This window comes from Lytechinus pictus, chromosome 5 (genome assembly GCF_037042905.1).
Source record: "Lytechinus pictus isolate F3 Inbred chromosome 5, Lp3.0, whole genome shotgun sequence".
Lineage (NCBI taxonomy): Eukaryota > Metazoa > Echinodermata > Echinoidea > Temnopleuroida > Toxopneustidae > Lytechinus > Lytechinus pictus.
The window spans coordinates 51,442,481-51,456,515 of record NC_087249.1 but is presented as its reverse complement, the minus strand read 5'-3'; the positions used below and the strand labels follow the sequence as shown (position 1 = coordinate 51,456,515).

Here is a 14,035-nt window from a genome sequence, read left to right as displayed (position 1 = left end):
GGTGACCGCCAGACTCACCCCAAAACCTCAATATATTTACATGTAATTAGGGTTAGACGCTTTATATTCCACACTGGAAAAGGGTTCACTCTCGAAGGTGTCGTGAATATTCTCAAGAGTTTGGATAAGCAAACCTTGATCAAATAAGTTTACTGAGGGACTCTGTTTCAATGGGAGACGGGGGAAAGTAAAGAGCTTGGACAACAAACGTAAGTTGCATTGATTAGCTCCGATTCTCCCGTCTTGACTGTGCATACTTTCCACTCTCTGAGGGTCTGGCTCGATGCATGTGCCACAAGATACATCTACATACTAATTGGAGACATATTAATCGAACAACAATTATTAAACACGTTTTGGTACTAGTAACCATGGTAGTTATGAATAACCGATTGATCTTGAACAAAGGAGCTTAATGACGAATTGTATATCTTGCTGGATCAATTTGTGACTGCCCTATATATTTCCAACAAAACGGATTTATAATTGGATGCTATCCCAGTGGTAATGTTGATAATTTGCTTTGCATGTGGAGACAACGCAATGGCAGCATAATTATTCTGGATGGTAATTATCACCTGAATCTGTCGCTCTTGATGTCTGAATCCACAATCATCTTTCTACGTCCAGGCAAGGATGAATCTGACCAAATCTTGGTTGATAAGAACATGCGTGATCTCGCTGTGTCTTGGTTTCACACTTCATCTTCTCTTCTCATACCTCATAGTTTTCAATGACCATGGTCCCACAATTAAGAAACTCAAAAGAAGCCTCGTTGATGTCGAAGATGATGTCCTTCACATGGATGTCGATAAGATGCTTAATTTCGTTGGACTGAAAAAGGAATTGAATGTGATGGACAGTCGCCTAGTTTGGAAATTACTAAGGAGTCGGATATTTAGCAATGATGAATGTATCATTCGTATAGCCAAGTACTGTGGGAACCGGTGTGATCACATTCTTGGGGATCACTTGGAGGATCCGACAGAATGGCTCCGGTTTTCTTGCCCCTTTTCAGAATCATGCGTCGTCGAGACAAGATTCATAGGTGAGGCTAATCTAACGAAGAGACTAATGAAATCGATTGACATTATTTTGCTTGTCGATTCCTTGCATGAAGGTCTCCATCTAGATCAGCTGATGGCGGAACGACCACGTGGACAGCTCTGGGTGCTCTTGTCTCGAGAGAGTCCCCAGCACGACCATGAATACGCGCCTCCTCCCGGGATGGGGAACCCCTATAATCTCACCATGACCTACGCCTCAGACTCTGATATCTACTTCCCATATTGCTACTTAAAAAGGAAACCTCTTAACTCCATGTGGACCGAAGCCCCTCCCGTTCCAAAGAAGACGAAGCTCATAGCCTGGATGGCATCTAACTGCCGTCGCCTTTCCTGGAGACGCGGGGAGTTAGTGGAGGAGCTGAAAAACTTTCTTCCTATTGATACCTTCGGGAAGTGTGGCGACCTGGGAAAATTGACCGACATCGAGGGGAAAAAGGTTCTTGCGGATTACAAATTCTACCTGGCGCTGGAGAATAGCGAATGCAGGGAATACATCACCGAGAAGACTTGGCGGACATGTCTTCAGAACGGAATCGTGCCAATTGTCTACGGTTCACCTCGCAAAGACTACGAGCGGATCCTTCCACCAAACTCTTTCATCTACCTCGAGGACTTTAGCTCCATTGGAGACTTTGTCGAGTTCATCTACAAACTCGACAAGGACGATGAAAGGTACAACCGGTATTTCGACTGGAAGAAACACAGGGAAGTCGTTTGTCTTTCCGCTCGGTTCTTTATCATGTTTTCACCGGAAGTGAATCTCTGCTATCTTTTGAGGAAGCTCATCCATGTCTTTGTGTTCCCCGAGACCTTACTGCAGAATAGAGAGCCGGATTTCGGATCATGGTGGCGAGGAAAGTGCGCAGATGCCAGCGCAAGAAAAGAAGTTTTTGGTATCGATGTTCACCAACCGAGAATCAAAAAGAAGAAGAAAAAGGATTCCAACAAACTCTAATTCTTAAAAAAAGGATCGGATTGAGAGTGGAGTTCATTCCTTCCCAGTGAATACACTCGTGTTTTACTATCTCAGAAATGCGCAAGCATAATCTGTATAACGTGTTCTGGAGGAATCTCATCTTCTGTCTGTTTTGAGGGGGTGTGGCAATCTTGAGTGCCCATCTGAATCCATCAACCCAAGTACATTCTTACAACTACCCAATGATTACAGTCCTATCCTAAAATTTCCCCACCTTTTATGATTATGAACAAAAGGCTTTTCATCGTGTGCTCATTGGGAAAATTAATATTTTTTAAAATACTTTTGATCACAGATATTACTACTTGTTTAAAAGGTGAATTATCGGATGGTCTAATACCACATGGTCTACTTATCAGTTCGTCCAACTTCACATAGTCTAAACTCATTTCGTCTACAACCAGTTCGTCTAATATCCAATTCGTCTAATTCCCACTTGGTCTAATATCCAATTCGTCTAATTTCCATTTAGGCTTATAACCAGTTGGGCTAATTTCCACTTGGTCTAATATCCAATTCGTCTAATTCCCACTTGGTCTAATATCCAATTCGTCTAATGAGCAGTTGGGCTAAAACCATTAAGTCTAATTTCCAGTTGGTCTAACACCACTTGGTCTAATCTCCACTTCGGCTAATTTCCACTTGGTCTAATTATCATTTTGTCTAATTGCCACATGGTCTATTGACCGTTTAGTCTAATTTTCACTTGGTCTAATTTCCATTTAGTCTAATGTCCACTTGGTCTAATATCCAATTGGTCTAATGACCACTTGGTCTAATAGCCAAATGGTCTAATGACCACTTGGTCTAATGACCAGTTGGGCTAATCGTCACTTGGTCTAATGTTCATTTGGTCTAATTCACACTTGGTCTAATGTCCATTTATTCTAGTATAGCATCATTCATTATTATTTATTTTATCTAGATGAGCAAATATGGTATGTAGTGGCTAAATACCATGCATCAGTTAATACATATCGCCAGGATCCGGAGGGGTAGAGCCGGGGTAGGGCTGGTGGGCGCAAAACCTCACCGTGAAGGAATATCGAAGATGAATTATTCTAATCAAATAATTCTTATAATTAGGCCTGTATATCGATTGTAAGATGATGATGAAAATTAAATCATACTCATAATCATTACATCACCGCATGCACATTTACAGAACAATAAGTTGGGGACCTTGCATGCAGCTTATAATGGTCGAATGGCGGGGTTTCATGAGAATAAAATTATTATGCAGAAAGGAACGAAAATATAATGTAATTGATTGTGTGGATACGAATTTGGTAAACATGTTTATGCCTCTTTTAAATCATTGCGATGCACCATTACGGACGATACTTGAACTTGATGGCCTAGTTATGCAGTTTGGGGGATTCCAAAACTACAAGCCATTAGATGTAATTTTGTTATGAATATTTTGTTTAGTTATTTCAATAGTTGGTTTGGAGGCAAATAACAGACCAATTAGATATAGTTTGATAACAATATAGAGGTCTATCGGGTTAGCTCCAACAACATCACTGCTATGAGGCGCCGAATGTACCAATATTATATAGAACAATTATTTGTTATATAATCATTATTTATTAAATAATAACTATTATTTATATATAATTTACATTTTATTTGTAAAAAACTACTATTATATAAAATATCATTTCTAATTATTTATATATAATTCCAAGTAATACTTCATTATTTGTAAATAATAATAGTTCGACATTCCATTATTTATAAATAATGATTATTTGTTTTTCATTATTTATAAATAATGATTATTTGTTTTTCATTATTTATAAATAATGATTATTTGTTTTTCATTATTTATAAATAATGATTATTTGTTTTTCATTATTTACAAATAATGATTATTTGTTTTTCATTATTTATAAATAATGATTATTTGTTTTTCATTATTTATAAATAATTTGTTGAGTTTTCTATTATTTATAAATAATGATTATTTGTTAAATAATGAAAACGTCTACTTCATTATTTATACATAATTTTTTCGAGTGCACCATTATTCTCATTATTTATAAATAATCATTATTTAATGTTCGAGTTTTCCATTATTTATAAATAAAGATTATTTGTTAAATAATGAAATATCTACTTCATTATTTATAAATAATAATTTTGTTTCAATATCCCATTATTTATAAATAATCATTATTTATAAAAAATTTTTACAGTTTGCCATTATATACAAATAATCATTATATATATACAAATAACCATTATTTATTAAATAATGCCATTATTTATTAAATAATGTCATTATTTATTAAATAATGGAAAACTCGCTATAACATGCAAATGTGGGACCGCCCATGATATGAATATTCATGATGCGATTTCCTTTTTCGTGATTTTTCTTCACAAATTTTTGTCCATTTCCTCTTCATAATGACATTTCTTGAAGCAATTTTCTAGGGATATGGTCTGATTGTAATATTCTTCATTTTCTATATAACTTCGTCTTCGTACAAATATCAAAAAGTGTAATTTTATACGATTTTTCCTACAGTTCACAATCCCCATAGGCGCGCGTGTACGGTAGGGACAACCGGTGAATCGACGGAGTGCTCTTCATCGAAATACTACGTTGGTTGGTCCCCGGAAGTGGCGGGCGGAATTTAGCCCGAATCCTCGATGGAAGTCGATCAAGTGCATATGAGCTGAGAGAGTGAAATATCAGTGTACTTGTACAGGCCCTTCTACTTTTTATAAATATTTCTTGTTGCTTTTTTTGTGAAGTTAATTTTTCCTGGTGTAGAGATAAGTTTCAGTTCTAATAATGCACTTCAAATACATTTTGGAGTGTCTGTTTGAGGCGTTTGGGGCGATTTCACCCTGGCCCCAAAATGCTCGCAACGACAATACGGGGGCATGATGACCCCTAAATTTAAAAAAACTTATTTTTCTATTGAAAATTATCACAAAATTCAGCAAAAGTGTGCACGAAAGCCTTCGTATTTCACTTTTAAAACTCCAAAAAGTGCCCAAATGACAAGCTTGGTCGCTTCGCTGTGTCGCTTTCAACTTGAGAAAGTTTACGCGTCTGCTCCCCCCCCCCCCTCCTCCGAAAGAAATTCTGTATACGGCCATGCTCTAAAGAGCCTGGCACATTGATTTATGTATACTTTCATTTTCATTATTTTTATCACATTATCATCATGGCCTTACACAGAATTTTTACCGGGGGGGGGGGGGGGGGGGGGGGAGCAGCTAGGACGCGCGTAAAGTTTCTCAAAAAAATCTTGAAAGCGAGACAGCGACGCGACCAAGCTCAAATGACAAGCTTGGTCGCTTCGCTTTCTCAAGATTTTTATGAGAAAGTTTACGTGCGTCCTGCTCTCCCCACCCCCCCCCCCGGAAAAAATTATGCGTAAGGCCATGATGATAATGAGATAAAAATAATGAAAATGAAGTATACATAAATCAATGTGCCAGGCTCTTTAGAGCATGGCCGCGTATACAGAATTTCTTTCGAAGGAGGGGGGGGGGGAAGCAGACGCGTAAACTTTCTCAAGTTGAAAGCGCGCAGCGAAGCGACCAAGCTTGTCATTTGGGCACTTTTTGGAGTTTTAAAAGTGAAATACGAAGGCTTTCGTGCACACTTTTGGTGAATTTTGTGATAATTTTCAATAGAAAAATAAGTTTTTAAAAAATTAGGGGTCATCATGCCCCCTCATTGTCGTTGCGAGCATTTTGGGGCCAGGGTGAAATCGCCCCAAACGCCTCAAACAGACACTCCAAAATGTATTTGAAGTGCATTATTAGAACTGAAACTTATCTCTACACCAGGAAAATTTAACTTCACAAAAAAAGCAACAAGAAATATTTATAAAAAGTAGAAGGGCCTGTACAAGTACACTGATATTTCACTCTCTCAGCTCATATGCACTTGATCGACTTCCATCGAGGATTCGGGCTAAATTCCGCCCGCCACTTCCGGGGACCAACCAACGTAGTATTTCGATGAAGAGCACTCCGTCGATTCACCGGTTGTCCCTACCGTACACGCGCGCCTATGGGGATTGTGAACTGTAGGAAAAATCGTATAAAATTACACTTTTTGATATTTGTACGAAGACGAAGTTATATAGAAAATGAAGAATATTACAATCAGACCATATCCCTAGAAAATTGCTTCAAGAAATGTCATTATGAAGAGGAAATGGACAAAAATTTGTGAAGAAAAATCACGAAAAAGGAAATCGCATCATGAATATTCATATCATGGGCGGTCCCACATTTGCATGTTATAGCGAGTTTTCCATTATTTAATAAATAATGGCATTATTTAATAAATAATGGTTATTTGTATATATATAATGATTATTTGTATATAATGGCAAACTGTAAAAATTGTTTATAAATAATGATTATTCATAAATAATGGGATATTGAAACAAAATTATTATTTATAAATAATGAAGTAGATATTTCATTATTTAACAAATAATCTTTATTTATAAATAATGGAAAACTCGAACATTAAATAATGATTATTTATAAATAATGAGAATAATGGTGCACTCGAAAAAATTATTTATAAATAATGAAGTAGACGTTTTCATTATTTAACAAATAATCATTATTTATAAATAATGGAAAACTCAACAATTAAATTATTTATAAATAATGAAAAACAAATAATCATTATTTATAAATAATGAAAAACAAATAATCATTATTTGTAAATAATGAAAAACAAATAATCATTATTTATAAATAATGAAAAACAAATAATCATTATTTATAAATAATGAAAAACAAATAATCATTATTTATAAATAATGAAAAACAAATAATCATTATTTATAAATAATGAAAAACAAATAATCATTATTTATAAATAATGGAATGTCGAACTATTATTATTTACAAATAATGAAGTATTACTTGGAATTATATATAAATAATTAGAAATGATATTTTATAAAATAGTAGTTATTTACAAATAAAATGTAAATTATATATAAATAATAGTTATTATTTAATAAATAATGATTATATAACAAATAATTGTTCTATATAATATTGGTACATTCGGCGCCTCATACACTGCGACCATCTTGGTAGCAGCCACATCATTCTGACGTGTAATAACACAATATTATCTACGCTTGCAGACCTTATCAGTTATCACCACAGAAGTCATTCATCTTATATATCTTCTCATTCTGTTTTTTGTTCTACTTCTTCGCCTCCTCCTTAAAATGGATTGGCAAGGTTCCCACCCAATCAGGGAAATCAAGGAAATCAGGGATTTTTTTACGGTTTCTCCAGTCAGGGATTGCCTCAAATCCGGGGAAAATGCCTCAATTGAGGGCAAAATCAGGGAATTTTGATCGGCCCAAAAATCGAAAGCACGATAGTCATTTAGACTCTGTTGTATTTTGTTGTATATTAAAACAGCATTCATTGAATGACATGTTATGGTGTTTTTTTTAGTGTAGCCTCTTTTACTACAATAAAAGTATAGGCCTACTGGTACATTATACATGCATAACTAAAAGAATAATAATACATGTAATTTACTGCAAACTTAGAAAACATGAGAAACTGGGAATGGGTTTAAATAATTCGGGAATTTTTTAACTTCATCAGAGAAAAATCAGGGATTTTTGTTTTCTTGAAAAGTTGGGAACCATGATTGGGTAATTAAGCCATGCAGCGTTAACTATCTACAGTAGATCGTATACATAGAGGTGGATAAATAAATAATATCGTATTTTTTTCAACCTCTATATTATAGCGTTATTTTACAGAAAAATAGCAAATTTGATTGTTTTTCACCAAAACCTTCAAAAATCCCCTGAAACAGACAAAAAAAATCACCAAAGTTTGTTTAATCCCCATATTTTGTTCGTCCTCACAAGCTTTCGAAAATCCCCATATTTTCAAAATTCAGTTGGGGACGAAATATACGTCACTCTAACTGTAGCCTACTCCAATATCGAGGGGCGCGCGAGTGAAGATTCGAAGCCGGCGCGCGGAAAGTAACTTAAAAATTTCACCAAAAATTTGAAAACAAGTCACCATGCAGACTTTACAAATTAGACCGAATGGCATGTAGACGTAATGAATGTTAGACTATCTAATAGACGAACTGGTATTAGACCAAATGCAATTAGACCAAGTGACAATAAAATACATAAGACGAAATGGCAATTAGACCAAATGAAAATTAGACCAAGTGACGACTAGCCCAACTGAGCATTATACCAAGTGGCTATTAGACCAGATGGTCATTAGACCAATTAGCTATTAGACCAAGTGGTCATTGGACCAAGTGGTTATTAGACCAAGTGGTCATTAGACTAATTGGCTATTAGACCAAGTGGTCATTAGACCAAAAGAGAATTGGACTAAGTGGTTTAGCCCGAATGTTGTTAGCCCATCTGATGATTAGACCAAGTGATAATAGACCATCCGTCAGTAAACCGTTTAAAACACCTCTCCTCTCGCAAGATTAATTCCATGATGCACTAATCAGCGCAATTAAGTGACACCTCGAACTAAAGCCGAGGTAAAAATGCTTGCGCTAATCCTCTTAAAAATATGCTATAAATACAACTATTGTTATGATTATTACAATCATTATTTCTCATCATTCCTATGATAAACAATCATAAGATTTGATGTTAGCAAGGTTTGGAGTTTTTGACTTCTGGCATTGTTCAAACACACATTTTACAGTAATTCCTGTATCTTGTATACATACATAGAATATATATATGATACTTCTTATACCATGGAATGTAATGTTCTTGCTTTTATCTCTTACTTTTATTTTGCACCGTGATTTTGCACTTCAAACTGATACTAATACAGAATTCCTGATGAATTATGTTGTTATCCATTTAATGAGAGGGAGTTGGGCGCGTTCACTGACCCACTGGTCATAAGACCGCAATTCAGAATGATCACTGTTCATTAGAAGTGCTATTTATGATAGGAAATTTTGTCATTATTCATAAGAGAATGTATTCCTGTTCATAATAGAAGAAGAGCATTATTATTCATATTCGTAGAAAAGGATCGCTTATAATGACAAAGAAAAGTGATCGTCAGTCAAAGGCTCTTTATAGTATGAAAAGCATAAGTATTCACATGCATGGTTCAATATTTATATTCAGTTATAATAATAGAAGAAGAAAATTGATAATCAAAATCGAATAATGGTCTCTATGTTTTCTAAAAAAATTAACTCATCAGACTTAAGAAAATCTTCTCATATTATGAATAGCGATATTTTCCCCCATTATGAATAGGGACCCTCTTCTCCAAAGGGGGTTGGGCACGTCCCCCTGTGTCCATAGACGCGGGTCTCCTTTCGCTATTTAGAAGCAAGAAAAACAACATTGTTTGTATATACTTTGTAACTTGAAGCACTGTCCCTTATACCTCAAGTCACATTTACTCTACGGCGGCCGTATGGAGACTCGAAACAGCCGTTTTAACATTTTTGTATTGGCTACATATAGATGGTTTGAATAAAAATGAATCAAACGGCTGCTTTTTGGCTCGCCGTACGACCGCCGTAGGGGAAATGTGACTGAGTTAATAATTATGTTATAAAGGGAACAAACATTTATTAATTTCCGTTTCACAATGTTGTACGTAATATAATAACATAACATAGCAAAGTAAAGAATATTACAAGACACGTTCGATGACAATATTATAGATTTGATAAAGACAATTAAAAAATTACACTACCTCTGATGATTTTTGTATTCAAGATTATCTACATCGATCTAAATCTATTACGATCATTAATCATGACTTTGCCGAAATTCCCGCGACCCCCCCCCCCCCCCTCAGAAAAAAAACAAGCCGTCTTTACTCGAAAGGATCTCCTAGCTTCAAGATGGGTCGATATACAAAAAAATAAAGAAGATATTATTCGGACGGATTTTGGGGTCTCTCGCCCCACCCGCCACCTAGCCAAATTGAGCAAATAAGTATTTTCCAAAATTGCCCCCAAAACCTGCCCAAACCAGCCGTCTTCGCTCTGAGGGTCTTCTAGCATCCATATGGGTCAATACACAAAAGATAAAGAAGATCCATTTCAAACGATATTACATTTGTAGACTATAGCATCTTGGGGTTCGGGGGCAATTTTGGAAAATACTTATTTTGCTCAATTTTGCATGGCCAGGTCGCGGGTGGGGCGAGAGACCCGAAAATCTGATCGAAATTGATCTTCTTTATTTTTTGTATATTAATGCTTACTAAAACAGGCGTGACATATAATATATTTCACTTAAATTACTAGTATTATAAATTGGGAAAATCCAACAACCAGAAATGACACATGCTTCGAGCCATATGAGAAGCGGAGCTGCGGAGGAGCTGTGGGTGCTGAAGCCAATTAAGCATCCCCACGATTTACCTGGCCGCGCTTCTAGTATTATTACCTTTAATTGGCAGCATCCGCTGGAATTCTGGTATAGGTATGCTAAATCTATAAAATTTCATCAAAATCTGGTTCATTTTTGTATCGAAACCCTTTTTGGGTCTTGTCAAATTTCCCTCGACCAAACTGACCTTTTTATAGTGAAACTTTCTCTTTTTTTCGCTTGTCAAATTTAAACCACCTGGGGAGTGCTTATTATTCACAAGGTTCGTATTAAAGAAAACGAGAAATCGCCGGTCAAAATCGAGAAATTAACGCTTACGATTCAATATAAAAATTACTCACCGTTCTAGTAAACCGTTTGAGTTACTTCATCAAGAATAGAGACTCTCTTCTCCGAAGGGTCCGAGGGATATGGCACATGCCTTAAGTCAGGGGCGACTGAGGGAAAGGGCACTTCTTTGAGGCTCTAAATAACACACACACAGAAAAATATAAAAATAGAATATCTACCCCCTTTTAACACAACGAAGAAGTCTTAAATTTCCATTAAACTTATAATATATAGGCCTACATGTTGGGTCTGGGGCGGCGAATAAACGTACGTAGGCCCTATTTTCGTTGGGGGGTAGATTGCATTTCTGTCTCATTAAAACTATGTGTTTCAGGGTAATGTGAGTTGAGCAAAACATTTCGAAAGGTAATTCATCATTATTCAAATATAAAAAGATCTGCCTACAGTTGGTCTAAGTTGGTCTAATCATCAGATGGGCTAACAACACTTGGGCTATAAACCAACTTAGCCCAATTCTCATTTTGTCTAGCTTGGTCTAATGCCTTTTGGGCTAATCGTCACTTGGTCTAATTTTCATTTGGTCTAATTCCCATTTCGTCAAAATAATGTAGGCCTATTTTATTGTCACTTGGTCTAATTACCATTTCGTCAAATGTAGGCCTATTTTATTGCTACTTGGTCTAATACTAGTTTGTCTAATAGTCGGTTAGTCTAATACTAGTTGGTCTAATAACAGTTGGTCTAATCCTCACTTGGTATATTATTTATTTGGTGTAATGTGCATGCAGTTGGTCTAATTTCCTTTTCGACTAATTTCTATTTCGGCTAATTTCCACTCGTTTAATTTCCATAGATAGTCTAACTTTCATTTCGTCTACATGCCATGGCACTATTGGTCCAATTTCCAATTTGTCTAATTTCCATTTGGGATATTCGGGCAATTAGTCCCAATTAGTAGATTTTTTAATAGTTGGAATATACTTGCCTAAAAATCTATTTCACTTGCCCGAAAAATCCTTGAAAAAAGTTTTACCTCTTCAAAAGAAAGTTTTGCGGTAAACCATTGACCTTTTCTCTCTTTTGACATAAAGTCTACCTAATTGTTATTGCATTTCTTTTGCCAAGGTGATTTTTTCTTGCCTGCCATGACCAAAATTAGGGTCAATATCATATCGACCCTAGTTTTGGTCAACCGCGTAGCCAGGATTTAATTTTGGAGGGGGCGGTAAGTGCACGCAAAGCGCGCCAACACTTACAGAGCGCGCGAAGCGCGCACTCTAGGGGGAGGGTGCAGGGAGGGGGAGTTTCCCCCCTCCCGCGCGGAGCGCGAGGTTTTTGATATCTCATCAAATTCAAATAAAAAGAAGGCGTCTTATGCATCTCTAGTACCCTTATCAACTCGAATAGACTTGCTGTGATTAAAAAAAATTGTTTTCGAAAGAAATTATGAGCTCCCCCCCCCCAAATGGGAAAAGATTTGAGAATTTGAAATGATTTCTCTTTTCGCGCGAAGCGCGGAAGCTTAAAACGTTTTATAAAAATAGAGAAAAGAATTACTATATATTCCTATCTTGGTCACATCAGATTTGAGTGTAAAAGGTTTATCAACATTAAATTTCTTTAACTCAAGTCGCAAAACAGAGTAGAAAATGGGTATATACAGAAAAAATAGGCCCTATTCCTTTCCGCTAAAGGCAAACGCTTTGATTTTTAGAAATTTATCAGAAACTTTAACCTGTTCTAATTTTGTTATTTCTTAGATTATATATAGCTCAATTAAGAAGAAAAACGAGCTCAAAATGTGAAAGGGATGATGCAAGCTAGAAGAGGGACTTTTCCTTTCCCATGCTCGCGAAGCACGGAAACCTCAGTGATTTATTTTGGAAGAAAAAAAATTTCGCTCGTATTAAGCGCCTCCTTTTTTTTATTAAGAAAGTTCAGTGACATTCAAAATTTCAATTCAATGACGCAAAACAAGACAGGAGATGGATGTGCAGCGATGTAGAATAAAGCTTAATATCGTACATACTCTGGCAACTAGCACGGCACGAATTTATTTCCTCCCCCTTTGAGCAGACACTTTGCCAAAAATTACTTGCTGAAAAGCGGAAGAAAAAAGCATTTGGGGTCTATAGGGAGTGACGATAATGTTTACCCGCTCCGAACAGAAGAGCAAAAATTTTGTATCAATGCAATATATAAAAAAATACTTTTCATACTCTTTACACCCATGCAGTGGCCGACCATGACCCGGAGGAGACAAAGCATTGGGGGGGGGGCACAGCATTGTTCACAAACAATACAGTGCCCCTCCAATGCTTTGTCTCCTCCGGGTCACGGTCCGCTACTGCACCCATGTATACCTAATAATTTCTGGCAAGAATATACGATTTCCATCACGGCCGGGAAGGGGGAAAACGGAGTAGAGAAAAGGTGTGGGAAACAATAGGGAATGACAATTTTGATATTTTTCCCGCGCTGAAGCAAATTTATAGCATGAAGAGAGAAGAACGTCTCGTTTAGGTTGTTATTCTTTCGACCAAAAAAGAAGGAAAAAACAACAAAAGCTATACCTTTCTTCCCTTTTCTCCTTTCGCTTTTTCTTTTTCTCCTCAGTTTCCTCTTCTTTTTTTTCTTTTTGGGAGCGTTTTTTTTTTTTGGGGGGGGGGGCGACAGCCCCCCCCCCCTGGCTACGCGCCTGGTTTTGGTCATTCTACTGTGAGAATTTTGCTTTCTACTGTGGGAATTTTGCTTGCCCAATCCGGGCAAGTAGTTTTGGTCTTTAATTACATCAAAACACCGCTTGCCCGACCTTAACCTTTTCTTGCCCCAGGCAATCGGGCAAGTGCTTACGTAGCACCCTGCCCGGGTCTATTTTTTTTTTTGGGGGGGGGGGGAGGGGGTGGCGCTGCTTGAGCTCCCCAAAGCCTCTCCTAAAACGGGCCTAAAACAGATTATTAGGCCTATAATTCCCCTATACCTTTTCACCCGGGCGTTTCACCCCGTGATGATCTGAACAGGTACAATGCGACGCGACGCCGAATATTTGACGGCCGATTTCATTCAGGAGCGCGGCGCGAGCGAGCATGCACGACGAGAGCTAGCTAGATCGACAGACGGACCCGACTTCCTATACTCAAAATGTAAATACCAAGGCCTTGCAAGTTGCATGTAACGTAAGTTATTTCCATATTTTATCAATTAAAAATCGTGAATGTAATGTACAGTTATTGCGTTGATCTGTCAGCTCTAATCTTGATTGAACTGAAGTCAGATTGAGAGCTTGAGAATGAAGAAAATAAGATACAGTTTTAGGC

The 14,035-nt window shown here is 36.8% G+C and overlaps 1 protein-coding gene across 1 annotated transcript; it reads left to right on the top strand.

Annotated features, from left to right (window-relative positions):
* Window positions 1–246: 246 nt before the first annotated feature.
* Window positions 247–3,580, top strand: LOC129260113 (alpha-(1,3)-fucosyltransferase fut-1-like). Its single transcript, XM_064099435.1, has one exon. The coding sequence runs from the start codon at window positions 637–639 to the stop codon at window positions 2,020–2,022; it is 1,386 nt and encodes a 461-aa protein (XP_063955505.1). The 5' UTR covers window positions 247–636; the 3' UTR covers window positions 2,023–3,580.
* Window positions 3,581–14,035: the final 10,455 nt, after the last annotated feature.